The sequence below is a fragment of the Ornithodoros turicata genome, chromosome 4 (genome assembly GCF_037126465.1).
Source record: "Ornithodoros turicata isolate Travis chromosome 4, ASM3712646v1, whole genome shotgun sequence".
NCBI lineage: Eukaryota > Metazoa > Arthropoda > Arachnida > Ixodida > Argasidae > Ornithodoros > Ornithodoros turicata.
In genome coordinates this window covers 44,970,392-44,997,339 of record NC_088204.1, presented here as the reverse complement: position 1 = coordinate 44,997,339, position 26,948 = coordinate 44,970,392, and the positions used below count along the sequence as shown (strand labels likewise).

General features: G+C 43.8%; 2 protein-coding genes across 5 annotated transcripts in view; one reads left to right on the top strand and one right to left on the bottom strand.

Annotated features, from left to right (window-relative positions):
• LOC135391477 (transmembrane protein 94-like) overlaps positions 1 to 26,948 on the top strand; it is a 587,105-nt gene that overhangs the window by 286,715 nt on the left and 273,442 nt on the right. The window lies entirely within an intron of this gene.
• LOC135391472 (VPS35 endosomal protein-sorting factor-like) overlaps positions 1 to 26,948 on the bottom strand; it is a 140,569-nt gene that overhangs the window by 16,264 nt on the left and 97,357 nt on the right. For both annotated transcript variants that reach the window (XM_064621737.1, XM_064621736.1), the window contains 4 exons: positions 18,364 to 18,503; positions 18,119 to 18,284; positions 17,898 to 18,016; positions 6,697 to 6,843 (listed from right to left, as the gene is read on the bottom strand). In XM_064621737.1, coding sequence (XP_064477807.1) covers positions 6,697 to 6,843; positions 17,898 to 18,016; positions 18,119 to 18,284; positions 18,364 to 18,503 — 572 coding nt within the window. The remainder of the gene's footprint in view (positions 1 to 6,696; positions 6,844 to 17,897; positions 18,017 to 18,118; positions 18,285 to 18,363; positions 18,504 to 26,948) is intronic.

Here is a 26,948-nt window from a genome sequence, read left to right as displayed (position 1 = left end):
CTGCATAGGGCCATGAGGCTCACGGGATAGTCATCTCACAAGCCCGTCATATTCAACGCTTAAACTGGCTAATATAAATGCAAGGAGTTTGGCCAATAAAATCACAGAATTCGAGACTTTTGTATGTCCCTTCTATGTTGTTCCAGCCTCAGAACATCAGTTCTTTCATGTTCATCAGTTGCCGCCTGCGTCGACCCCGTCGTATGAATGCGTGTATGAGTGTGCAAAAATGTAAGAGTGAAAGGAGGATGAGTGAGAGATAGTGGCTGGTTTGTCCCTTCAGATGACGCACCCTGGAAGTCGCTGAGAAGGCGTGTTAGCTTAGCTCAATTGGTAGAGCCCTGGACCGGCAATCCAGAAGATGTGGGTTCTACAGCTGGCTAACCTTTTCAGTGACTTTCATCTTTCATACCCCTCATGTTGGTGCAAAAAGACTCTGAAAGTGACATTTTAACTTGTAAGACAATAACTGATGATGAGATATATATTCTGTGTGTCGTCTATCGCCCCCCAAATTCTTCACAAGATTTTTTTTAGGATCTCAGATCACATATATCAATGTTTAAGAAATCAAAGCTAATAATAGCAGGTGATTTTAATCTCCCAGGAATCAATTGGGACGCATTAAGTGGACAAATAAGTGATAAAAAATGTGAATTACTGATTGATATGGCGTTTGAGTTTAACCTGAGACAGGTTGTTACTAATCCAACGTGTGCTCAAGGGGACAGTTTCTCCATACTAGACCTTGTGTTCTTAAAAAATGATGTTGCATTGAATGAGTGTGAAGTTTTCGATGGTATGTCAGACCATTTCGCTGTATAGTTGTGACCATTCCAATGAAAGTTCTTTCGAAGCATCACATAAGGAAAGTGTATAACTTGGATAACGCTGACGACATGAGTGTCCTCGGCTTCCTGGCAGACAGATGCGACAACTTTGAAAGATGTGTGATGTGCAAGTCCAGTTGTGTTGATGGCTTGTGGCTTCATTTTAAGGCACTTGCTCATGAAGGTTTGTCCCAATCAAGTTTAGAAAAGTGCACATTTCAAACCCTTGGATAACACGTGAGATTATACAGTGTAAGAGACGTCTTCAAAGGTTACGATCTCGTCGACGATTATCGGCATCAAATGAACTTGCCTATCAGACTGCAAACGCTGATTTTAAGCTGAAGCTTAAAGGAGCGAAATTCAACTTCTATAACATCACTATGAAAAATTACTCCAGCACAAGTCCACGGAAATTTTGGAGATAATCTCACCCCCAAAAGGAAAAGGAAACCAGTCATTTATTATTAACGGGATTAGCGTCGAGGACCCTCGTGTCATATCTGAAGCATTTAACTGCCATTTTTAATCAGTTTTCACATGTGATAATGGTCGTTATCCCGATTTTGTTGTTAATAGTAATGTTGATTGTCTAGGGGACTTGATAATTCCAGAAGAATGTGTTCTAAATCTATTGCTAAGTTTGGATGTGAGAAAGAGTGCGGGTCCAGACGGGATCCCTAATACGTTTCTGAGGCGCTATGCAGTTTGGGTGTCGAAATACCTTTGCCTTATATTTAACCGCAGCTTACGTGATGGCTCCGTGCCGGCAGAGTGGAAGGTCGCGAAGGTATGCCCGATACCTAAAGATGGGGACCAGCGTATTGTCACGAATTACAGGCCGATTTCATTATTATCAGTTGGTGGTAAGGTAATGAAACATATAATAGCGGCGCACATAATGAATTATGTAGAAAAGTACGGTATCTTATCAAAGAAACAGCACGGGTTCCGCAAAGGTTATTCGACAATTGCAAAATTAACTGAAAGTTAACTTAGTTAACTGAAAGTTAAAGGAAACTGAAATCATGCACGACTTCGCTTCTGCAGTTAACGAGAAAAAGCAAACAGATGCTGTCTTTTTGGATCTCCGTCGCATGTTTGATAAAGTGGTGCACAAGAAACTTGAGCAAAAACTTCAACATACAGTGAAACCCGCGTATAACGATATTGACGGTAATCGCGTATTCCATCGTTATACGGGGTACATCGCTAAACGAGGGCTGACCTAAATAGCGCGTCCACGAAAAGTCGCGCGCCACCCCGCGTGTAGCGAAAAAAAAGAAACAGATGATAAAAAAAAAAAAAACGCGAAGCTGTGTGACATTGCAGTGGCTTGGGAAAACAGCGATCAGAACTCGTGGAGGGAACCAGACAACATAGCAAGACAACTTCTGGCAACACTACACGTCACCATTCCGCAAGTCGGCTTCACCTAAGGCCTGCGTGCTCTAGGAGAAGCTTGCTTTAGAACACTGACGCGCGACTCGCGGGTGGAAAGCACGTGCTAGGCCATTTGAATCATCTCGCGAATTTGAGCAGCATTGGTCAAATACGGAGACATAAAAGCGTTGCCACCTACCTCTTTCACTGACAGTATTGGAAAATGAACAGTCGCTGTCTATTTTCTTGCCTCAATTTTTATTTTGGTTTAATTCTATTGATGTGACTTTCGGATGATACGAATTTTTTCCGCTACCCCGTGAGATTCGTAGCATCGAGACTCTACTGTATCTTATCGTGGCGAAAATCGCCGCGTGGTTACGCGCACGGGACAGCGTCCAACATCGTTATACGAATACTCGGAACCGCGGTCTCCATCGCTATACGCGGGTCGTTTCCCCATAGAACCAATGTATATTTTGACGGTAAAATCATGAACCATCGTTTTACGAGGGATATCGTTATGCGCGATATCGCTATCCGCGGGTTTTACTGTATTTTACGTAATGATGCAGTTATTAGGTGGATGTCTGATTACTTGTCCGATAGGGAACAATTCGTGCACTTCGCTGGCTCCAGTTCCACACGAGCTCCGGTTAGCTCCGGAGTCCCACAGGGATCTGCGTTGGGACCAGCACTCTTTCTTCTTTATATGAACGATATCTGTGAATCGATGTCTCACTTACCAGTATGTAGCAGACTATACGCTGATGACTGTGTTGTTTATTGTCGAGTCAGTGATGAGAATGATCATATTGTTCTTGCACATGCTCTAGAGCAAATTAATGAATGGTGCGACATGTGGCAGATGTCAATTAATCCCGAGAAAACCGTTGTTATGTCTATATCACTCAAAAGGAAACCTCTTATTCACAGTTACAGTATCGGAAATATTCCCCTTAGGAGAGTTGAACAGGTTAAATACCTAGGGATAATCATTCAGTCAGATTTATCATGGAATGCGCAAGTAGACCACGTTGTGAACAAGGCCAGAAAGAAACGTGGTATTTAAGACGAAATTTAAGGTTTCTAACATGTGAAACGAAATTGAGTTTATATAAATCCCTTGTGAGGCCTGTACTCGAATATGGGTCTGCTATTTGGGATCCGTTTACCAAGAGGAATTATGACAAGTTAACAAGCTACGGCACTTCTATTACAATGTTACAGCAAAGAGGAAACTTAGGCAGCATCCCGGACAGATTTAGGATGGAGAAACTCAAATTCTTGTACCAAATAGTGCGTGGAATATATAACATCGACATAGATTGTTACACACAGTTTCGCGAACTTCGTCCTACAAGAAGCTCTCATAGTACCGTTTTCCAAGAACCATTCGCACGCGTAGATTGTTTCAGGTATTCGTTTTCTCCACGCACTATTCGCGATTGGAATTTGTTGCCACAGGCTGTACATAATGTAACCAAATTACAGCAGTTTGTTGACGGGATCACCCGAGTCTGACCAAATGTTTCACACTCTTGTATTTGTATGCATGTGCTTGCAGGTGTGTCTATTCTGAGTGCCATTTTGAGTGAAATGTTATGGCCCACCCTACTTGAACCCTGTGATGGGTTTGTAGTATATCTAAATAAAAAATAAATAGAATAAAATAATAATAAATAATTCTTGCACATTGAAACTAAACCAGACCAGAAATAAACAGAATTAAAACAGGAGCCCAAGAAAAAAAAGATAGAATACCCCACCGAATATACAAACGTAGGTCACTGTGGCCGTAATACCTCTTACCACCAGAAGATTATTTTCTCTTGTATACGGAAAAACATCTTCGAGATTTTTTAACATTTCATATAGGAAAGATCATTCTGTAAAATTCCATTTGTCTCAGACGTCTCGTCTGACCTCTTCATTGCGTGTTTTATGCTCGATTGTAGCAAATTTTGGGAAAAGTGCATACTTCTATTTTTCCTGCTATGACTACGAAAGTTGTGTGTCTTGCGATTTTTCCAGCTGAAGCATTCCATAAGGCCTTGGAACAAAATATTCATTAAAATTGAGTGGTTTGATTTTCCTAAAAAAAATCGCGAAACAGGAGGAAAATTGTGAAATTTCCAGCTTGTGTACACCAGCACCGATTACAGCGTGACAAGCAAGATTTGCAGCACTGTGTAGACCAGTGTAGACCATGCCTTCCTCTATACGCAAAAGAAAACAGCGCACTTCTGTGTGCTTGCTATGAGCCGCAGCAGCCGTTCACGCCAGGCACGGTTTTCACCAGCGCTGCGACCTTCGCATGTGTCTAGCACCCGCCACATTGAGATATGGGAAGAAACGTTTCGTGGTATGTCGTTTTGCTCAATTAGGAACTGCCAAAAAAATGTTCTAAAAATTTGTGATGGTTTTATGAGGGCCAAGCAGGGCCGTTTGATCGTTTTGCGTGGAACCGCCTTATTGTATTTTCAGTGGGTCTTTGAATGTTGTGATTCTATGTTATCCAAGAACTAATAGGCTTCCCAACCTCCTCTGGACAAACTACATTAACTCCATAGTAAGTGATGCTAATCGTAAGCTTGGTTTCCTTCGCCGGAACTTGAGGCATGCCCCATTTTGCTAAACAACTGGCATACAGCACAATCGTTCGCTCAAATCTTGAGTACGCTAGCAGTGTTTGCGACACTCACTTTACTCTTTATATCTTTATGTACATAGCACGCTTTATATCTAACAACTAAACTTATCCTTCTAGTATCACATCAATTAAACTTTCTCTTGGTCTCCCCGAGCTCACACTACGCAGGAAATATTTTCGTCTTTGTGCTTACCACAAGTTTTTCCACAATGCTTCTTTCAGACCCTTCTTCATTCAACCTGCACACTATACAGGGTGTCCCAGATGGCTGCGAACATATTTTTTAAAAATATATTATCACTTTTTCCGATATGAAATCAATTGCAATATAGCATATACTGGAGGGCACTCCTTAGGAGGGCATTAGCAAACTCCTAAGGCAATGTCTTAATTAGCTTTCAATAATTGACTTTTTAATTATAAAAGCTACAAAGTTGTCGCAACGAGAACATCTGTTCCTTTTGGTCACTTGCTATCAAAGCCGTTTTCAGAACAAAAACCGGTTCGGTAGATAGTCGGCAAAAAATTCGAGAAGGAACACCGTTTTTTCTTTATTTCTTATTTTCTTTATTCCTTCACCCCCAATGTGAGAGGGCGAAAGAGCACTGCCGCCTCATGCGTTGAAGATGAGCTTTAACTTGCCAAAACAAAACAAAAACACACATATTGGGTGACTCTATCGGAACTGCCCTTACCTTGGGTTGTATTTTCTGTTTTGTCTTTTTCCAGGACGCAGGAGGCGACACTGTGCTCCTTCGCCCTCTCACATTGGGGGTGAAGGGAAGACGCGTCTCCGAAGATGCGCAATGAACAAAATAAAGAAAAAAAATTGTGTTCCTTCACGAATATTTTGCGGATGATCTACCAAACGAATTTTTGTTCTGAAAACGGCTACAATACCAGGTGACCGAAAGGAACAGATGTTCTTATTGGGACAACTTTGTAGCTTTTAATTAAGTTAATTAAGACATTGTCTTAGGAGTTTGCTAATGCCCTCCTAAGGAGTGCCCTTCAGCATATGCTATATTGCAATTGATTTCATCTCGGAAAAAGTGATATATATATATTTTTATAGAATATGTTCACATTTAGCTGGGACACCCTGTATACCATCAAGGCTGGATCATCAGTTTAAGGTCATACACGTCATGTGCCAAACAATGCAGTTCAATCGTCCAATCCTTCCCCAGACGACTAATGATCGGAATTGTCTTCCGGAGCCGCTGGTCACAATTGTGGACCATGTTGTGTTCAAACAAGAACTGGCCCGCTACCTTTTTATTGTGTAAACTTCCACTGTTGTGTAGTTTGCATTGTGCTCTATCTATATTTTTTTCCTCTTGTTGTAACAAATGTTATCCCGCTTCAATGTAAACCCCCCACTGGCACCTTTGAGGTATCTGTCTTAAATCAATAAACTCAACATCACATCACATCATTGCCCATCACTCAACATCACATCATTGTGAGTGGTGTTACGGTAAATGATGTCGGTGATGGCCATCATGAGTGAATTCGCCGACCTATGCTGCCAGGGGTTGAAGAGGACCCCTCGCGCCACAACGACGCATCGTTCATGTCTTCCTTGTCATTCCTATGCAAGAAGTCAACGTTAGCAGCTCCCTAAAGGTGGAACATCAACAGCGATTACTGTTGACATGGTGGTCATTCACGTATTTTATCTTGTGGGTACTACTGCACCACAGTTGTACGCCCAACTTCACATTCCAACTAATGCAGGTATATCTGTGCAGGTACATCTATTTCACGAAACTCGAGGCTAACTGTCACAATCCCACCAAATTTTTATGGTTGTTGCTCTGAACTTACTGACATCCTGTGGTCTACTGTGGCGTGTCTGTGTGCAAGGTTCCAGAGGTTGATGCAGAGTCCCATCAGCTGCCTGCTGTGCAGATCACCATTGATGACGATTCGGTATAGTAGCTCTAAGGCCAACACAGCCTGTCTTTTATATTGCTGCAAGTGAGAAAATACTGTGAGACAGAATGAGCACACTCATCATCATGATCATTACCACCAGTTTTGGGACACAAGGACTACAAACACTTGCTAGTGAGCAGGTCGTGCTTCATCTTCAATAACAAACTAAGTGGTGCTGTCATTGTTTCCGGTAAAGAGCAGTAGGCAGCTAAAGATTACATTGATGAGAGCCATCTGTGCCGAAGAACTAGAATGTAATGGAACGTTTCCACATTTTCGATTATGTTGCTGCAGACGCCTGTGTCCTTGGCACAAAGCTCCCAGATGAGTCTGTTCTGAAGGCTGTGTTGCTTTCTCCTGACCATTACTTTGCCCACATCTTATCTTGACTTTCCTTATGGCTGCTTTACTGACAAGGAGAGCAAATGCTAACAATTTTCACTTTGTTTGGCACATCCACGCAGTATGGGACACAGAAGTGAGGCACAAAGTAATAAACGGCAGCATCTGTCGTCGGAAAATGGACATGTGAATGCAAGCAGATGGGTGGACGTCTTAAAGGATTTTAAAAAAAACTTTATTTCATGCATTTGTAGTACTGTATACATTGCGGGACTGTTAGGGAATCTTAACATGCGTAATAACCTTGTTTCCTTGAAATGTGCTACACCACTTTCACTTTCAGACTCTCTGCCGTCAGAAAAGTGACTTGTGTGGATACGCAGTTGACGAGCAGGAAAGACAAATCTGAGGAGAACTTTGAAAAGTACCTTATTTGGTCATATTGTTACGGAGAGCACAGCGTGGAGATGGCAATGGTTTAATGAGAGAATGACAATGCGCGTGACATGCCTCTTGTCATCGTCGTCGCTACACTTCCCCCCTCCGAAGTCGTGAACCCCGGGCACAATGGATGGTGACGCGACGACAGAGATGAACAATGGTCAAGAGACAGTGGTGGAAGATGGCGTCGGCGGCGAGGATGCTAACGGGTTGAAAGATGGTGGGGACGTGGACGACAAGGCACAGGGCTAGGAATGATGTTCGGCAACGATGTGGACAATGGGGTGATGGGGCGATGGGGACGCTGTGCTGCTCGCTGGAAGGTTGGTGGTCCGAGGGCGGGAGCTGAGCCATCACAGGGTGCTGCTGTCACGGGCATCGGTTCCCAACGGGGCTGGGGCTTCTGGTCAGGTCTGGTCATCTTGGGCCTCGTAGGTCTGTCGACAGGTTGGAGCTAGGGTGTCGATGGCCATGGCAGCAGCAGTTCCGTCGGGGTGAGCCAGCACCTCCACCAAAATGTTATGGACAGCACAGCGTGATGATGGCAATGGTTTAATGAGAGAATGACAATGCGCATGACATGCCCCTTGTCATCGTCGTCGCTACAATGTAACTGCTGTAGAAATGTTCAAAGAAATCACTTTGGCAGACTTAGGGTCACAGATATATGGAAGTGCAATTTCCGGCATGTATGGTAGAAGTGCAAGGGTGCAGGCGAGCTGGTACAGTCAAACTCCTTTACAACGAAGCTCAGGGGACAGCAAAAAAAATTCGCAGTAAAGGTATTTTCGTTAAAAAGGATGTCCATTATTGGACCTATAGGCTCCAGCGGGACCGCAAAAAAAATTTGTTGTAGTGGTATTTTCGTTAAAAAGGTGTTCGCTATAAGGGAGTTTGACTGTACATTGTAAAATGACGATAAAACCTGAGACACGGAACAAAACGACGACACGACACGTTCTCACGAGAACGTGTCGTGTCATCGTTTTGTTCCGTGTCTCAGGTTTTATCATCATTTTTCCAGCGTGTAGTTTGTTGAAAATGAGCCTAGCCTAGTTTAGAACAGTATTTTGCTCTTGTAAACTACAAAGCTTGACTCTAGCAAACCTAACTGCTCGTGATAAATAGCAATATCTACTTAGCAGTCAGGTATGTTAGCTGAAGGTCTTATTTACCTCAATAAGATTAAAAAGTGGGTCAGTTGGCTGTAACATACTGACTTACAATCAGTGTAGGGACAAAAAGATGGCACAACACACAGGCACTGAACTGACAACCAAGTTTTATTTGGTACAAATGTTGCTTTTAACCTTCACTCATCCCCGTCATCCTCCTCTCATGCCAGATACCTATCCAGTGACCCTTTCCTTTCTATAATATATATGACTTTGAATATTGAATCAAATCATGACTGCAAGCAAACATTTTACTGCAATGTGTGCACGGAGCAAGCAACAACCACATTTTGATCATCACAAACATGTAGGGAAGCATCAACTATGAAACGATGAGGAAAGGGTTGCCACTTCCATAAGACAATTTATACGGCTACAGTTTCAGCTGCACCCCACTTACGGTAAAGTTCCTCAAAGGAAGACTGTGTATTTGATGCTGTGTTACTGACCCTGTCATGTACAACATGCTTAGCAGCAACATCTTGAGCTCGATGGTGAATGTAAGTGTCATGCTAGTTGGTAGCATGATCGCTGGTGGCTTTTATTTGAGTCGAGATAATGATTGAGGTGTTTCATCACCAGTGCCCAGAGCCAATATTGCTCCCGGTAATTTGGTTGATGAGCCTCACAGTGAGAACAGAAGTTCCATGATGTAGAAAAAGTTTAGTATTTACTCACATTTCCCAACCGTCGTGCCGCAAGCCCATGGCAGTAGCCGAGGTGAAAACTCATATATATTTCTTCTTTGAGGATCTCTTTAGTGTTATTGTAACTGAAGGTATTGGAAAAACTGCAGTACTAGTTCAGACAATATGTTGTGACCATACGTATTTATACGTATTTATTTATTTGTATGGATAAAATGGACGCACAATGTACATTTCAGTGACAAGGCTATGTGCACAGTGATGTGCCAAAAGGACAAAAGGAAAACGAGACTCAGTCAAAAACATGATGTTATAAGTGGCTGGAGTCAGAGAAATGCACCTATATAGTTTTTGCTAGCAAGCCAGGATTTTGTGAGACATTAAATGACCATCCTCTCGACGTATTGCTTACAGGTGTTTTGACACAGACAGACGTGAGCGGCTGTATGCCGTATCTCTTTCCAAACTGTTGGATACATTATAAATACGGTAAACAAATCGGAGACGGCAAACAACTCTGTCGGCGCTTATGATAGTTAAGTAAAACAATATGAACATCTTGTTCACTATCCAATGCTTGTTGTTTATTTATTGATTATTATTAGGGAGTGACTTTTTCGGGTTAAACCGGATTACGCCTGGTTGTCCCCCCCGAACTGACCTACAATCAATTCGGGTTAAACCCGATTTCTCCCCAAATTCCAGTCACTATGAAATCCTCATGACGTTTCCACTGAAGACGAACAAAGGTCACCACGTGTAACACATGTAAGAATGGGTAATTTACGTTCCCAGCAATACCCCTATGCGTGTCAACACTGTCTATGCCTTCGGGGGTTACCGCTGGTAGGTCACAATCCCGCAAAAAGAAAAAAAAGCACATTAGGAAAGGACTTAATAGACGAGAGGAGAAACAAAAACACCCGATAACACCCGAAGGCACAATTATCACCCGATTTCTCCCCAAATTACAGATTTAAAAATAGCGCCTGATCTTTACCCCGCGAATCCGAGAAAGGCATTTAATCCGAAAAAGTCACTCCCTGATTATTATTAATGCGCTAGCGTTAGGAGTATCAAAATGAGACAAGCTGTATGTATGCATGTGTATGTGCCCATGTGTGAGATGGTGAAGCCTCAAGATAGCGGTATAAGTGGACATGCAAAGGGGATATAAGTGGGTAAATGTAAATGGAGGCAAATGATTTGAAATTGAAGTAGTCGAAGGTAATTAAGAGTATGAGTAATTGAAGGTAATTAGAGGTAAATAAAACAAAAGTGTTGAGTCTAAAGGTAATGAATATAAGACAGATGTAATTAAGAGAAAGATTAAATGAAATTAAAAATACCGAAGGTTGTACCGGAGATAATTAAATGCAAGTACAGGTAATTAACGTCAATTAAGGAGAACTGAGTGTAATTAAGGCAATTAAAGGTAACTGAGGGAATTCAAGAGTACTTCATGTAACCTGTGGTTACCTAAGGTAATTAAAGGGTAATTGAAAGTAGTTGAGGCTAATTAAAGGTTAATTAAATGGACATACATATAGTAATTGAAAGTGTCGAACCGGAAATCAAGCATTGACTGGAGGTGGACAACCGGAAGTCAGGTTAGACCAGAAGTGGAGAACCGGAAGTGGAGTTGGACCAGAAATGCATACTGGAAGTCAAGTATAGACGAGATGTGGACAACGGGAAGTAGGGTTTAGACTGGAAGTTGGCAACCGTAAGTGGATACACGGAAGTGAAGTATGGATCAGAAAGGTGGTTAATGCTAACACATTTCTCTTGCATTTACCGCTAAATCGCCAATGAATCTTTCTCTTTTTTTTTTTTTTTTCACGGTAGACTTAAGGGTCTGAACACTTCGCTCCACCTGTCCATTTGACAGTGGGAAGTGGGGACTGGATGTTACGTGGTTTATGCCCCACTCCTTGTTGAAAGACACGAACAGTGCAGAATTAAAAGGAGGTCCGCATACACGAACTTAAGAACGTCTATGACACACCTAGTAGTTGTGTCTTGCATATCTTTCAACTCACCATACTTAGAATATTTGTCGATGACTAGTAAGTAAGTCAGGCCTTGATGACAGAAAAATAGAGTGCATGCTTTTGCCATGGCAATGGCGATAGGGGTACATCGAGGAGAGGCTTCTGTGAGTTGCTTCCGTAACTATCTTGACATGTCGTGCACTGCTATACCTTGCTTTCAATGTCCTTCAACATTCCAGGCCAATATAGGGCTTCTCGTGCTCGTGTTTTACACGCCACAACACCACGATGTCCTTCATGAAGCTTGTTTAGGGTATATTCTTGCAACTCTCTCGTATCAATAGGCGACTGCCCTGACAATGTAAGCTTTCCTCCACATGTAGCTCATCTCTACAGTAGTAGTACAGTCTAGCCGCAAAGGGACCTGACTACGACTTTGGGGCCAACCCTACTGACAATGCTTAACCACTTGCTGCAACATCAGATCTTTAGCTGCTGCATCTCTGACAGAGTTCAAGGTAGCTGCCGACGCATGCACAAGGCGACACAAAGAAGCTACTATGTTGTAGTTCACCTCTGTGGCAACATGTTTCAGCGAAGCACACGACAAAGCATCAGCAACGGGTAAGTCTTTTCCTGGGAGATAGGCGAGACACACTTGGTAACGCTGAAGACACAGCAACAGCCTTTGCAGTCTTGGTGATATGGGGTCCAATGGTTTTTGTGAGTGTCCAAGTAGGGGTTTATGGTCTGACTGGATCTGAACACTTCTACGAATTGTATCATATTGAAATAATGAAAGTATTCTACAGCAAATGTCACAACCAAGAGCTCTTTTTCTATTTGTGAGTTTTGCTGCACGGCTTCTGTCAGTGAAACTGACGCATATGTCACCAGTCGTTCACCTTGAAGGAGAACCGCTGCTAAGCTGTACGAACTAGCATCCACTGACGACATTACTGGTAAGTTCACATCAAAGTATGACAATAGAGGTGTTGTCACCAAAAGTCGTTAAAGGCATTGAAAACACTGCTGGCAATTCTCCAAGTTCATGAACGTGACCTCAACCACTTGAGTGACGGCTTGCGAGTGCATCTTGGAAAGTTCTGCTGACTTGGACTGGTGAACCACGCTTTGTAACGTTATTGAAGCATCACGTAGCAAATGTTCTTGAAGAGCATTCTTCCTTATGCCAAGAATCAAATGATCCCTAAAAGTATACTCATAGGCCGAACCAGAGTCACAAAGCTCTGCTTCACTTCCATGAAGAACTGGGCAAACGGCTGGTCATGCTTCTAACACAAGTTGTTAAAAACAAGAGACGCATTGGTAAGATTTCTATAGGCCTTGAAGTAACTGTCAAATGCGTCTAAGACGCTCTTCACCATCCTAGGGTTCTCTTCTGTTTCATCTGCTTTCTGCGTACAACTCTTTTCCGCTGACATGTAGGAGAAGAGATAGCCATATTATGACATATTCTCTGTGGTACTTCAGCACGCATTCGTACATTTGGTACTCGCGATGCCACTCTGACCATGCTTCAGCCACATTCGACGTAGTTTCAAAGAGGCATACCTGCTTCAAGATTGTTTTATCCTGTCATTTTCACTTCTGACACCATGTCATGGCAGCTGGTGGCATGGTCGCTGGTGGCTCTTATTTGAGTACTGAAGCATTACACTAATACATGACAGGTACTAACATGCTCACCAGACTTCGTCGTGACCATGTTGTCACTTGTAAGTTGTAAGAAGCAATGAATGAAGAGGAAGCCTGTATAAATATGAAATAACAAATAAGTATGAAAACAACATAGGGGGCACTAGTAGACAGATGTATAACAGTAAGAAGGTGGCAGGTCACACTCAAAAAGCTATGGTTTGCTTGTGCCATCCGCATATCCATCCGCTTAAAGGGACTATCGCATCCATTTCAGTCAATTCCAAAACTTCAGTACCACGATATTCCTCAGTGGCCTCTGACAATGGCGGCAAAAACCCCAAGTGAACAGGAATAGTGAGCAATCTGATGAAATACAGTTGAACCCGACTATATAGAACCCGGTTATATCAAATTATTGCCTATATCGAACGTAAGAAACATCCCCTTGAAAATAGCATGTAAATGTATAGGCGTACTGTACGTCTATATCGAACAGCCGGCACCGCTGTCATCGGCTATATCACACTACCGCTAGAATCCTATGACGTGCCCTTAGTAACTTCCGCACATTTTTCGCGATTGAAAAGGACAAAGCGCGGCTGGGAGATTAGGGATGAAGTCATCCACGCGAAAAGGAGTTGGAAATGAGGGCAGGCTGCCAACGGGAGAAGTTAGTGACCCCACGGAGCTTCGTTTCTCACGCTCCGAAGTGAGAAATCACGGGGTCATGCGTCATGCTACCTTCCCCGAGCACGCGACCTGCAATGGAATCGTCCATGCCGGCCGTGCGCAGCGCGTGGCCGAGACGTGCGCAGTGGTGACTGGCGTCGAAGCATTCCTTTTGTAGGCGCCACCATTTGAAAGTTGGCACGAATGAGGCAGCCATGGACGCTAACCTGGACTTCGCGACCAAGCTCGACATCATCCGACGTGTTGAGAATGGAAACAGTAGCGAACTGCTTTCGCAAAGCGGGCTTCGTAGCAGTTGCAGACGAGGCGTGTGCGGATGCCTTGGACAACGATGACGACTTCAAGTACGCTCTGGACGACGAGCTTCGAAAGGTCGCAGAGTTCCCAGAAGCCGTTCCCACTGATCTGACGGCACATGATTTTGTAAGCGCCGACGACAATGTACACGTTGCGGCAGAGATAACGGATGCGGACAACATAGCGGACGTTGCTGGTGACGACGGCGATTCAAGCGGCGATGAAGGCTCACTGGGAGGTCTTGGCGACGATGTCATGCCTACAGTCGCAGAGATCGCTTAGGCTTTCGCTACCATTCGTCGCTGCTGCGGGGCAATAGAAGGAGCTGGACTTTCTCATTTAGGAGGCCTCGAGAAGATCGAAAATAGTGTAATGGACTTCATGGCTCGCAACAAGACACAAGCCCAACTCACGGAGTTCTTCCGTCCCAAATAAATGTTGTTAACTGTCCTGTTGCCCGCTTTGTTTGTGCAGTTTCTGCTCTCGCTCATGCAAATCGGTAAGCTCCTGTTTCATACTATCCCAATTAAATGTTAATTAATACGGCACACGCGAATGTCAGTCAAAATACGAACGCTTTATATAACGAATTATCGATATATCGAATTATTTGCCGATCCCCTTCGAGTTCGATATATGCAGGTTCGACTGTACATTGCAAGAGCAGATGACACATTTGGGAAGTCCCTCTGCACAAAACCCCCGAAAACGTCACACGTAATTGCACCAATGAGAGCATGTCTTCCTGCACAGCTGGACAGGCGTCGCAGAAGCCAGCAAGTCGGCGATCATCGGTTATATTCGAATCTGAAGGCAACGCCGCTTCGCTTGCAAGCAATTCGAAGAGTACAGCAGTAATGAAAGTGTGCTAGATTACCCTTACTCCACAGACCCTCTGCCACAGCATCCTGTCACAGATGAAGGTGCAGGCAGTGCGAATGAACCGTCCGGCGATACTTTCATGTGCGGTTCACATCTGATCGCTTATGGTTGCACACTGTGGGCAAAGTGTTTTTACCGTTGTCCATGTGAAAGTGAAAGATACCTCTGTGGCTCAGTGGAACCTGACAAACACCTATGCTGTAGTTCTTTTGAGTGAGCTGTCAGCTGTACTTGACGTGTGTCTGCGGACAGAGCTCCTTCTGGTTTACGCTACGCACGCATCTTTTGTTGTGATGATCACAGCATGCATCTTCTTGAGCCCCTTTACAATAGGTAGGTGACGAAAAACGTCTCATATGGGCATTTACCAGTAAAGCCAGACGAATACGCCAGTTTCATTTGGTGCAAAATGTGCTGCACTGAAAAGTTTTTGTTATACTAGTATATGACTTACTCTATTATTAGTCAAGTAAATCGCTACTTTATTTTCGTTATTCCTGTTTTGTTTCACACAGGCGTACCAATAGCAAATGCTCCCCTTATGTCGGTGGTTACCATTTGACGTTTGAACAATTTGGACACTGCCGGGCTTTAGCCGCATTCTTTTTGAAGCTAGCCCCGTATGGATTTGCAATACATCCGCTTCGTTGCAAAATTCCACAGACATTTTGTCTGCAAAATACGAGGTACAAAAGTGCCAAACGCACAATCCTTCTGCTTCAACAGGAAGCCCGACAGCGATTGCTTTTTCCCGTTTTCACTGTCGTCCCTGTTCTTGTGTCTGTGAAGTGTCAATTCTGGACTATCCCCAGATGTTTTTTTGCAGCTAGGAACACAGCGCTGCATATCCAACACCCCACTACATGTCGCGATTTCACTATTGAGCGAAACTTGCAGCAATTACGAGGAAGTAGGTTATTCCACACACATAGCCACGCATGGAGCAGACGATATCTCGGAGAGAAAATGAGGGAGAGCTACGCCGCCCGAATTATCGAATGGTCGAATTATCTCCTGCGTCACGTTGATGTTATTGTTCGTTTTCTCAAAGGTTGCGTGATCGAAACAACACGTTTATTTAATACTTGAGCATTTCCCAGCTGAAAAAAAATGGCGAAATAAAATACACAACAGTGCACATACAACAGGTGGTGGAGAAGCGGGAAAAGAAAATTCGAAACTCTCCAAAATGACGTCATTGGCATCCCATTTCCAGCTTGGTTCCAGCAGGGAGCCATCCTGGTTTCCGAATGGAAATTCAAAGAGCGCTGGACCCAGCATGGAAACATCCTTGGCCAGCCTAGCTCCAGCCTGGAACAGCTTTTCCAGGCTGGTTCCACAGTGGATCCAGGCTCTTTTTTTTACATACTAGGGATATATATACCATATACACTGGCACCATATACACCGTATTCACTGGCTTTGCACTGGGCCCTCAGTGGTGACTTAGTTCACCCTGACGGGAGGAATCACGTGTTACGTGACCTTCTGACGCCATCCGTACAACCGTTGCCTGCCTGCATACTGCTGAGGCCCAAGAAGGCCGAAACAGCTGTCCAGTACTGGCATGGCAACGTTTGACTTATAAACATATGCTATACGTGCAGCCAAAGAGCTCCGGCTATTTTTTCCCCCGTATACATATACATATACGTTCATATATAAATACCATATTTACTCACATAATTTGTGCACCCCAAGTTTGTTACAAAAATGTTGAGAAAAGAAAAAAAATCGTATAATTTGTGCATTGACAGTCTCATGTTTGGTTATTTGACCCAGCGATTCTCAATGACTGGTTTCTGCCTACCACGTGCTTTTCACAATGCCCTCTGTGCATACCCACTTTACAATCAATGGCAATGCCATTAGTACTACCAAAGCGAATGCCCTCCTTTTGTTCCATTTGTGCCCTGTGTTTGGACAATGGTCCACTGGAGACGGACAATACTTTTGCTGAAACAACACGACATAGACAAAGTTGGTGGACATACCACGCTTTATATTTTGATTATGATTTTGAGGGTTCTGAACACTCATGTCTTATATTTGTCTCTTCAAGGCTACATAAAATTATTTAGTTTTAATAAAAAATACAAAAATCAATGATACCACTGCCAAAATGTAATCTGCAGCATTTTTGGAACACCGAAATGTTCATTTTGGGTCCGTTTCAAGCTCGTAATATACATTTTGAGGCACTTTGAAGCACAGAAAAACACGTTTTGGAGCGCCCAAATATCAACTTCCGGAATACTTTGATGGACACGATTCTCAGCAGCACAGAAACACACATGAAGATCGAGATACATGTAACTATCAAGTGAGAGGACTTCATGGGACGGCAGTGCACACGACAAAGCTTCGCGTGAGCACATACTTGCGTTTGGTTACAAAGCCTGGCTGGCAGTGTGGAAGAAACAAGTTCACACAAGAACAGCCAGCAGGCTGGAGATGCTTCACCTGAATTTCCCAACTTTCTGGTGGGACAAAGTCATGTACGAATCTCGTGGTTGTAAGAAAATAATGTGCATCACTATTACAAAAGGAATGGTCTGTTTTGCAACTTGCTTTTCTGGTGAACTACAAACGCCTCTGCAATTCCTAGTCGCTAGTTTTGGAGCAATTTTGCGCAATATTGGATGTTTATCGGGATGGCATAGGAAATCTCATTTAGCCCAAACAGTGCATTTGGAGCAAGAGTAAAGGCGCTCTTAGTACCTATTATGCTTCTCATCTCTGTCTCTTTATGCTACGGACGTGGCAACCCTCCTCTTGGACAGCACGCTACTTGAGTCCATGTTACAAGCTTTTTCTGAGCTATATTTGTCATTATACTACAATGATGCTGATGAACAAAGTTAAAAATTCACAAAAGCTTTGTCGCACTTCTTCAACGGCTTAGTAGTGAAAGGTACCTTCACTCAGCCTACGGCACAGATAGTCAAACTTCGGCTTACCCCAGAGTCTCCCAGTTGTTTCAAGTGACACAGCAGTTCATCCAGAACAGTTTGGCAAAGTTCATTGACTTCATTTGTGAATTTGGGATCACCTCCATAAAGTGTGTCGTTGGAATCCACTGCAAAGTAGTAAACCAGTATAACGTTCACTCTGTATACCATGTATTGATGGGTAAAGTTTCTTAGAATGTGTACATGATGCTATGTGTAACTTGCATTACCTTTGTCAACGTGGTAGAGGTAGCTATCCTGTATCATTGCAGAGAGCAAGTTCATCACATTAAGGTAAACAAGGGCTCGTGAGTCACAGTGACTGTCCCAAACATAGTCCTGGACCACGTTCAGCAGTCCTCGAAGCAAGTACAGTGGTTCATGTTCAGGATTGTCCTAAGGCAATTAAGAATAAGCATGTCTCTCTACAGTCAAACAACACTTTCAAGTGCACTGAAGAAGAATTGATACGCACTGGGACATAAAGTAGCGTTGACAAGAAGTTGTTAATATATGACAGTAGGAACGGTTCTGTGCTTCGATGCTTTCCCTCAAGTTCAATGGTGTTTGGCATTTCAGGCAGCAGGCTGATGGCTGCCTTGAAAGAAGCATCAGCTGGAATGAATCCACAGAGATGGCACCTTAGAATAAGGCAAAACTATTTATAAGATGATATTGTACAGGACAATGTACTTCCTTTATGCAGAAGTGCGAGAAGATGTAAAGTGTGTTCGTTATATAACACAGCGATCAACATAAAGAAATCACGAATGAACAGAAGACAGCGTTTACTAGCAATGAAAACACAAATTAAACTGATGTCCAGTCTAGACTGCCAACTCCACTGGTAGTCTAGACTGGACATCAGTGTCCTTTGTGTCTTGTCTGCTAGTAAATGTTGTTCTCTGTCAGTCTCTTTTTTTTTTTGCATTTATCACGATGTTCACATGTTCACCTGGAGAAAAGATGTTTATCCAGGTCACGAGAATTAAAATCCTGATAAAGGTAACAAACAGACTATGATGGGGAAATTTGAGTTGACCCAGTAACATATGTGTGCAATTCCTGGCATAATGCCTGCAGCAGTGTCAGAAAACTGCATGATGAAGAGTGCTAAAAAGACTCCACAGTTGCAGTCAATGAAGAAAGAGAACTTGCTTGCTTATTCATATCGGTTTTTATCGGCTCTTTTCGTTTATGGCATGGGGTCATGTGAGCAGTCTGCAAATATGATGCATGCGACCTCCCTTAGCTATAGTCCGTTTACAGCAGCCAGTTGCTTCGGGCGCTAATAGATGGTGCCACAGTAGCCACGCCATTGCTTGCCTTCTGCGAGTGCCTGTGTGCCTTTGCCTATGTGAGAGCTTCCGACCTTTTTTTGCCGCTGTGCTACACTTCTGTGCAAAATTTGGAAAAGCAGAGGGATGACTTGTTCTGTGATTGAGTGTAGAAACTGTGACAGAGATCTGATCGTGTGGGACGAAGCTGTTTGTTAAATTCACGAGCCATCACTATAGAAATACTGCCCACGTTCGAGGTGCAATGCACGGGTTTCCACAAACAGAGAAAAACAAGCTGATTCGACAACGGCAGATATCGAATCTCCAGAGGAAGGATTTCAAACCGGGAGAGTCAGCGAGGGTAAGTAATGAAGCTCTCAAAGTGGCGCAGCATTTCTGTGCGAGTCCCAAACTCTGCTGTAGGCATTGGCTGCTGCTTGTGAGAATAAACTTCCCCCATAGTAGCAGGGGTCACATTCCTTGCAGTTGAACGGTTCCGTGTACATGCCTTGTCAGTGCACAAAGCACTCGTGAGCCCCTTGTTTGTCGCCTCTACAACATTGATGAGCGGTGTACAAATATGACTGCACCTGCTGCTCAAACCCGCTTTACATGTGCATGTTGCCACCAAAGTGGGCCCGAAGCGAGTCTCTGTACTACACGTCCTTCTCACAGTTTGTGTCGACCTGATGTCGGCCCTTAAAATTCATACACCATCGTTGCACTGGCACAGTACTACATCGACATGGCAGCTGTCAAACAGCTTCGTTCCCTTTGCAAATTCTCTGTAGTTCAGCGCAGGCTTTCAGTCTCCCTCTAGCTCGTTGATCATGTGGTTGTATACATCTGAAATCAACAATAAAAGTATGCTACTTCATAACGACAACACAACAGCCCTTACATGCATATCTTTCTCAGGTAGTTGTACTGAAACTCTTGCGATAAAAAGCAAGAAATCACGATCTTACGATATTACATTATGAATGTACCCACAATGTAACGTATGCGCAACAAAAGAAGAGGGGAAAAAGACCCGCCGAAATATGTAGTAACTCGAGCATAGTGGGGCCGATTATCTGGGTCGCACAAGGAAAGAAATATCACTCTAAATCAAGCAAATGCACTCACCTGACCGCTGAAGCTTCGGCCAAAGCCTCGTGTCATCCTTCCATCCGGAATTCGTTGCAAAAGATTTAAAATCGGAGAAAGCGTCTCTGGGTTGCACCGCCGTACTACGTGTGCCGTGCCAACAGGCAGCCGAAAGAGAATGCAAGCAGTGGCACGCAAGGTCACGTGCACTAAGATGGCGGCGCCCAGATAACTCTGCTGTAAACGGTCTATAAATAAATGCTAGATTCTATAATCTACAGCTGAGCAGAACACAAAACAACAGGAGAGATTGAACATATGGAAGAAAGAAGGAAGCCTGGTAGAGGAAAGCAATGAATGCAGTGTGCAAAGCAGCTTGAAGATGCTGTTCTTGTAGCAAATACAAACAGCAAGTAGACATTAATCGCAATATCTTGGTGCCAAGAGATTTTGACCAATATAGAAAGCTTAAAAAGCAGTAGTCTACTTTTCAATTTGAAAAGCACTTGCATCCTGCATCTGCTCGAAGTGCAAGGTAACCTCATTCCTTTGTCGCTTTTTCTTCTTTTTTTTTTTGTTGGCTCAGCTCCGAATCTAAGCTTGCTGGAAGGAATAAATAAAGGAAGCAAGGAATAGGACTATGGCTACATTGGAAATGTTTGGCAACATTGGGTAAGTTGAACGCAAGGCAGCTTGAAAAGTTGAAGGGAACAGCTTCTTCATACCCAAACCTTGATGAATTACAAATCCAATACGTTCTCTTTATAACCTACGCTCTACAAAGGGAGCTTCACCGCATAGCACGCTCTTAGGCAACCATCATCCCGAATGACATCAGAACGATGTCAATGTCATGGTTGGCCAGGAGCGTGGGCTCCTTCCCCGCCTCCCAGAAATGATGCCGCACTCGTGGCCTTCGAGCCTTCGTGCACTGCAGCCGTAACGGGGAAGGGGGGTTCAGGCCCACACAAGCTTGTACCTTTGGTAATGCATTTGGGAGGAGAAAAATGAGAGTGACCTCTACCTCCGGAGTCTAAGTTTCCATGGAACCCCTCCCGAAGTATCTTGTATTTTTCTCGCGACGTTCTACACTACGCAGTCTTAAAATAGGAGGGAACAGGGCAGCTTTCGTCAAAACAAAGCACACAACAAAAATGCTTCGAGTCCTTCAATTCGGCAATATTTCACGCCAAAAATGACACGTGACACGCCTCCATTGTCCAATGGGTGCAGTTATCGAGGGAGCATTGGAACAGAAGCAGAGCCGTTATCCTCGTTTGCAAATTGTTAATTGTCATTGGTATCGCACTGTCTCTGTCACTTATACGTCCATGCCTCAGAAAGGATAACCAGTTTATTTGTTACGGTGTCCAAGCGTGTATGTCCGTCTGCAAGTGGTGAAGGTAAATATTGGCTCCGGTCCCTCACGTGATCTTTCTTGATCATGATTGGCTAAGGTTCATTTAACCGGTGGATTCGCCAGAGTTCGTTTCCCCTGGGGCTCCGACCCGCCTGACCGTGGTAAATATTGTCGTATTACTTCTTGCTCTTGGTTGCTTGCACGAAATGAAAAAAAAATCAAATAGATCTAGCAGCTATGCGCATAATTCGATTTCTCAATTTTTAATACCGTCCTTCAACTCCGCAGAATTCGTTTTCTTGCATGCTTGATGCAGGCCCCTCGAAAAATGCTCCTTCCTTCCTATGATGAACAGTAAGCATTAAGGTCCATGCAGTGATGATGCAAAGCCATAGTGCCTTTTGCAGTGCAAAGATTGAGATCCGTAAAATGCGGCCTTGCTTTAAAGACAGGTCAGAGCTTATTTTAAAGTAAATATATCGCAAGTAGGTATGCTGTGACACAGTCAGGAGTGTTAACATGTACATAAAAATGCAATCATTCAGTTGTTGTGATTCCGGATTTTCTCACTCAAAACACCCTCTCCCAAAATCTTCTCCCTCTTCACTCATTTCTTGCACTGCCCCCCTCAAGACGAAATCCTGCCGACGCCCATGTGCAAGCAGTACGTAAATGAATTATCAAAAACTAGTTTCTTCAAGGTGTTGTTTCTGGAGACATACAAGCATCCTGACTCTAGCCTGCCCTCCCAATACTTGAACTTTGTTCAGCCATTATTTAAAAAAATGAGTGAAGTTGGGACGGTGAACCAGTGTACCAGAAACTTCTTTTGAACTTACGGCTAGAGAAGTCTCAAGTGCAGCTCTGAACTTCGACAAGAAAAACAAACAATATTACTCATACGTAAATGGCAAATATTACTAAATGGAAGTGTTACGAAAATTCAGCAAATGAAGCTACAACTAGTATTTCATGAGAGTATGAAGTGCCCGGTATATGAGACTAAAAAATAGCACCCTATTTTCCCCCCTGGAAGAAAGTTAACCCAAAAAAGTAAGCTCCAACCAGCTCAGTCCGTTTCTGAGTCAACTGAGCATTAGAATGGGCCCTCATCCCTCTACGTCAGGGCACATTGAGTCATCCCCATTATGCGCTTGTGGATGTTGTGGGACTCCTGCCTGACCTTTTCAGCCACTGCTATATATCTTTCCGCGACAAATCGGCCATTCAGCTACGACGGGCTACCGTATAGGTTGCCGAAACCATGGTTTCGCTTATTTACCCACCTTTCGTAACTGACACAATGTTGTTGCTGGGACACACAGAGTCAGTTCACACTGCCGTAGGATGCATTGGCTCAGGCCGTACGTCATCGCACGTCTTCCCGATGTACTCGATACGATCACGCAGCTCCGCACGGCGTAGATCTTCGCGTAACTGTGCTGGTTTATTAGTTATCAAATGACATACGTCTCAATCAATGCCCCCCGATACGGGGTGGTGGTGGTGGTAGTAACATAATTTGGGTGGGGGTAGTAACGTAATAAAATAAAAGAAAACGAGGTTTGCCTGCTGAAAGTTGGCGGCACATTTCGTTTTCGCGGAGGGGGAAGGGGGAAGGAAAGGGGGGAACTTCCTGGTATGGCTTACCGACATACGCGACGCCATTACGGGGCGCACAGATTCGTATTCACCCGTCCATCCGACGTAGAGGGCACAAATTCTGGATTCGTACTTCCATCCGACGTACGGGGCACAGAATCTGGATTTGTACGTCCGTCCGACGTACGGCTAGACACAGCGTTATTTATTTACTCTGCAGTATTCTGTAATCTTTGTGTAGATTTACTTTCATTAAAATGTTGCTTCTTGTTTATATATGTTTACCGTGTCCATAAATTTGTACAAGTGCATTTCTTCGTCTTCAGGATTTTCATTTTCTGCTTCCCGATAACACTAGCAATATTAGCAGATGGCCTAGCGGAGCGGGGGGAACGCATCCGAGGATGAGTGTAGAGGAGAGAGCACGGTGCACACATGTGCAGTTCGATCAAGTCCACGCATACTTTTTGGTACCAGATTTCGGCTCTGCCTTTGCGCTTCGCTATGGATGATCACGTGGCCGAGGGGGGCGGTGGTTTTCGTGGCGAAACTGTGGAAGCTACAGCTGCACTCCACTGGTCTTGCATGCTTTGTAGTTTCCAAGAAGCCTTTTTTCACAAGCAGTTACAATAATGAAAGTTGTACAAAGCTTGTACAACTTGTATTAGCTAACTGTCGGTCCAGTTAATTGTCCAGAAAAATTGTCAAAGTCATATGCAGTATCCCTCACTCCACTCTGTGAATAGCTGATAGAAAATGCGTGAACTCTTCAGTCAATATAACGACAACAGAAAGCCAACAGGGTGCATAAGTTCATAAAAATCCCACACATGTTTGTGCACCAATGAGGAGAAACACAAGCAAGGGGACAAAGCAAACCCCCGTGTCTCCCTCTCCAGTGTGTCGGCCTCAGAGTCAAGTTCTAACAAATGTACAGATGACAAACATATTGCCTACTGTGCCTTAAAACGCGGGAAAACGGGGAGAACGTGTCTTGCGTGAGTCCACATTTATGGCTTGGGCTCACCTGAAAAGAAGAAATCGCTATCCCCTAAAGTTTGATCACCATTCATTACCTAATTGCTTGCATATGGAAGTTTCGAAAAAAGCTACACATACGACCACAATGAAAACAGGAAGCAAACGATGACGAAGAAAAGGCTGTCTGTTTAGAAAGGGGACGCACGCAGAATGGCCGCTGGCAGAATAGTCATCACATAAACAGGCGTTTACTTGAAGGTGGGAAGGGACAACTTCCAAGTAGAGGCTTCCGAGAACCAGCAAATGAACCCCGAAAAACAACAAAAGGAATGGGAGGAATTTATGGCGTCGCGACCACACTATAGATGTGCATAGATAAACAAGTAGTCTAACAACAACTTCATTTTAATTATAATAGCTGGGGAGTTTCATTGACAGGGGCAATGCTCCACACCAGTGCTGGCGGTAATGTGGTGAAATGGAATAATATGTGACAAATGAGGATCGAAGAGTCCAAAAAGCTCAGCTGTGCTTGTAGGGCAGAGCGTTGGTGGACTGTGTTCGGCCACAGACTAAGCAACTTTGACATAGTGAGACGGCGAGAGTCCAGTTGATTGAGAGAGACTGAAAGTGTGGTTTGGAAGTTTGGTAGTGCGGGCAATGAAGAAGGATGTGGTCTAGATCTTCTGGATCACCGCAGCATAGTCTATTTTGTTACATAAGTGTTCTATACCTGGACCTAACATCTTATTTCAAGGCAAAACATAAAATTTGGACCACACAGTAGGATCGGAAGGATCTAGGTGCACGAAACTAATGAGTTTCTTCTTTTTTTTCATATTTAGCTTGGTGCTTAGCATCCTGAAAGAGAGGATGAGGGGTGTGTTACGAGTTCGAAATCCCAGATAACAAAATCCAATTTAAAAAACACAAAGTGCAATCTCAAGTGCAATCAACCAAAGTGCAATCTGTAACTGTGAGGCAATGCATTTACGCCGTGTTCATCCACACCGCTCCCCTCCACCCTCTTTTGGGGCACCTGAGCCATCAGGAGCCAATGATAGTTGGCATGAGCGAATAAGATCGGGAATGCTTGCATCCGACTGCTTTAGCGAGACACCCATGCTCTCTCCTGCCCTTCTGTTGCGAGTGCATCAGGTCTTCCCCCATCAATGGCAGTGAGATTGTGCTACCTGATTTCTTGAAAAATAGTGAAAGTGGGAGAAAGATAACCCACAGTTGAGTTGCTTTTATGACACTATACGCCAATCTAGGGACATAGAGAACAATTATGCCAAACTTCAGAAGATGCAGAAAAATTTTGATCTTATGAAAGACATACATTGCTGGTCCCCTCAACCTCTGCTCCTCTGGGAGGGGCAGTCGCCCCCATCGCCCCCCTTAAATCCGCCCCTAGTTCACAGAGCATGTGTTGGGGAGCTGCCTGTGAAGTGTGCCAGAGTTCTATTTATGAAACTGTTGGAACATATAGTGCTCCTTCTCTGATCTATACATACATTGTTGTCATAAGTCATATCTTGTAATTGGCCTTGTTGGCATCACAACGAATATCTGATGAATGAGGCTTTATAAGTAGGTTTTTTAAATATGAAGCATTCTTTAGCTACTAACACCGAAAAAGTGGTATGTGATCTCGCCTTGTAATAAAACTAAGAGGTATACATGTGCTGCGTGTAAACAGAGCAGCAGTACGCACTCCTTCACAATCGCACCTGATTGCTTGCGATGGGTTTGTTCCTTGCGCTTTCAGTTCAGATGATTGCCTGCAGCGCAAGGAGCTATATCCGCTCCGCATGTACACGAAGCAGTAGTACGCACTCGTTCACATTCACACCCAGACCAATGCAAAACCAACTTGTAAATGACGCGCTGTAATGGCCCTGACATCAACAATTGCGTCGTAAACCATTTATAAAACTCGAACCTGAGGCACTCATTGTGTCAGACGAGATGGGGTATCGCAAGCGGCCACCACCCACAGAAGAGAAGCTCCTTGATCGGGAACAGCGTGTGGTGACGGGACAAGGCCAAGTCTGTGTGTCGCTTGAATGCACAGTTTTGACCCATGAGAGAAACTCGTATCCTCAACCTAATACTGAAACACAACGATAACAAGGCCGGCAATAATGCAAAGTCGTTCAAGAGTGTCACATCGGTGGTGCTGGCACAATTGCATCCTTGTATTCATAGTGAGCTGCATTGTGGGTTGCGATGTGGCTACTGGTATCGTAACAAAATCTGGACTCCTCTTGTACGTGACATCATGAGTCTTCGTACACAATGCTTCACATATCGTAGATAACCAGCGAAGTACTTTCTGCAACATTTGTTTTCTGCACTCTTCTTGTACGTGACATCATGAGTCTTCGTACACAATGCTTCGCATATCGTAGATAACCAGCGAAGTAGTTTCTGCAACATTTTTGTTTACAACATTTGTTTTCTGGACTCTTCTTGTACGTGACATCATGAGTCTTCGTACACAATGCTTCGCGTATTGTAGATAACCAGCGAAGTAGTTTCTGCAACATTTTTGTTTACAACATTTGTTTACTGGACTGTTCTTGTACGTGACATCATGAGTCTTCATGCACAATGCTTCGCGTATCGTAGATAACCAGCGAAGTAGTTTCTGCAACATTTTTGTTTACAACATTTGTTTTCTGGACTCTTCTTGTACGTGACATCATTAGTCTTCATACACAATGCTTCGCGTATCGTAGATAA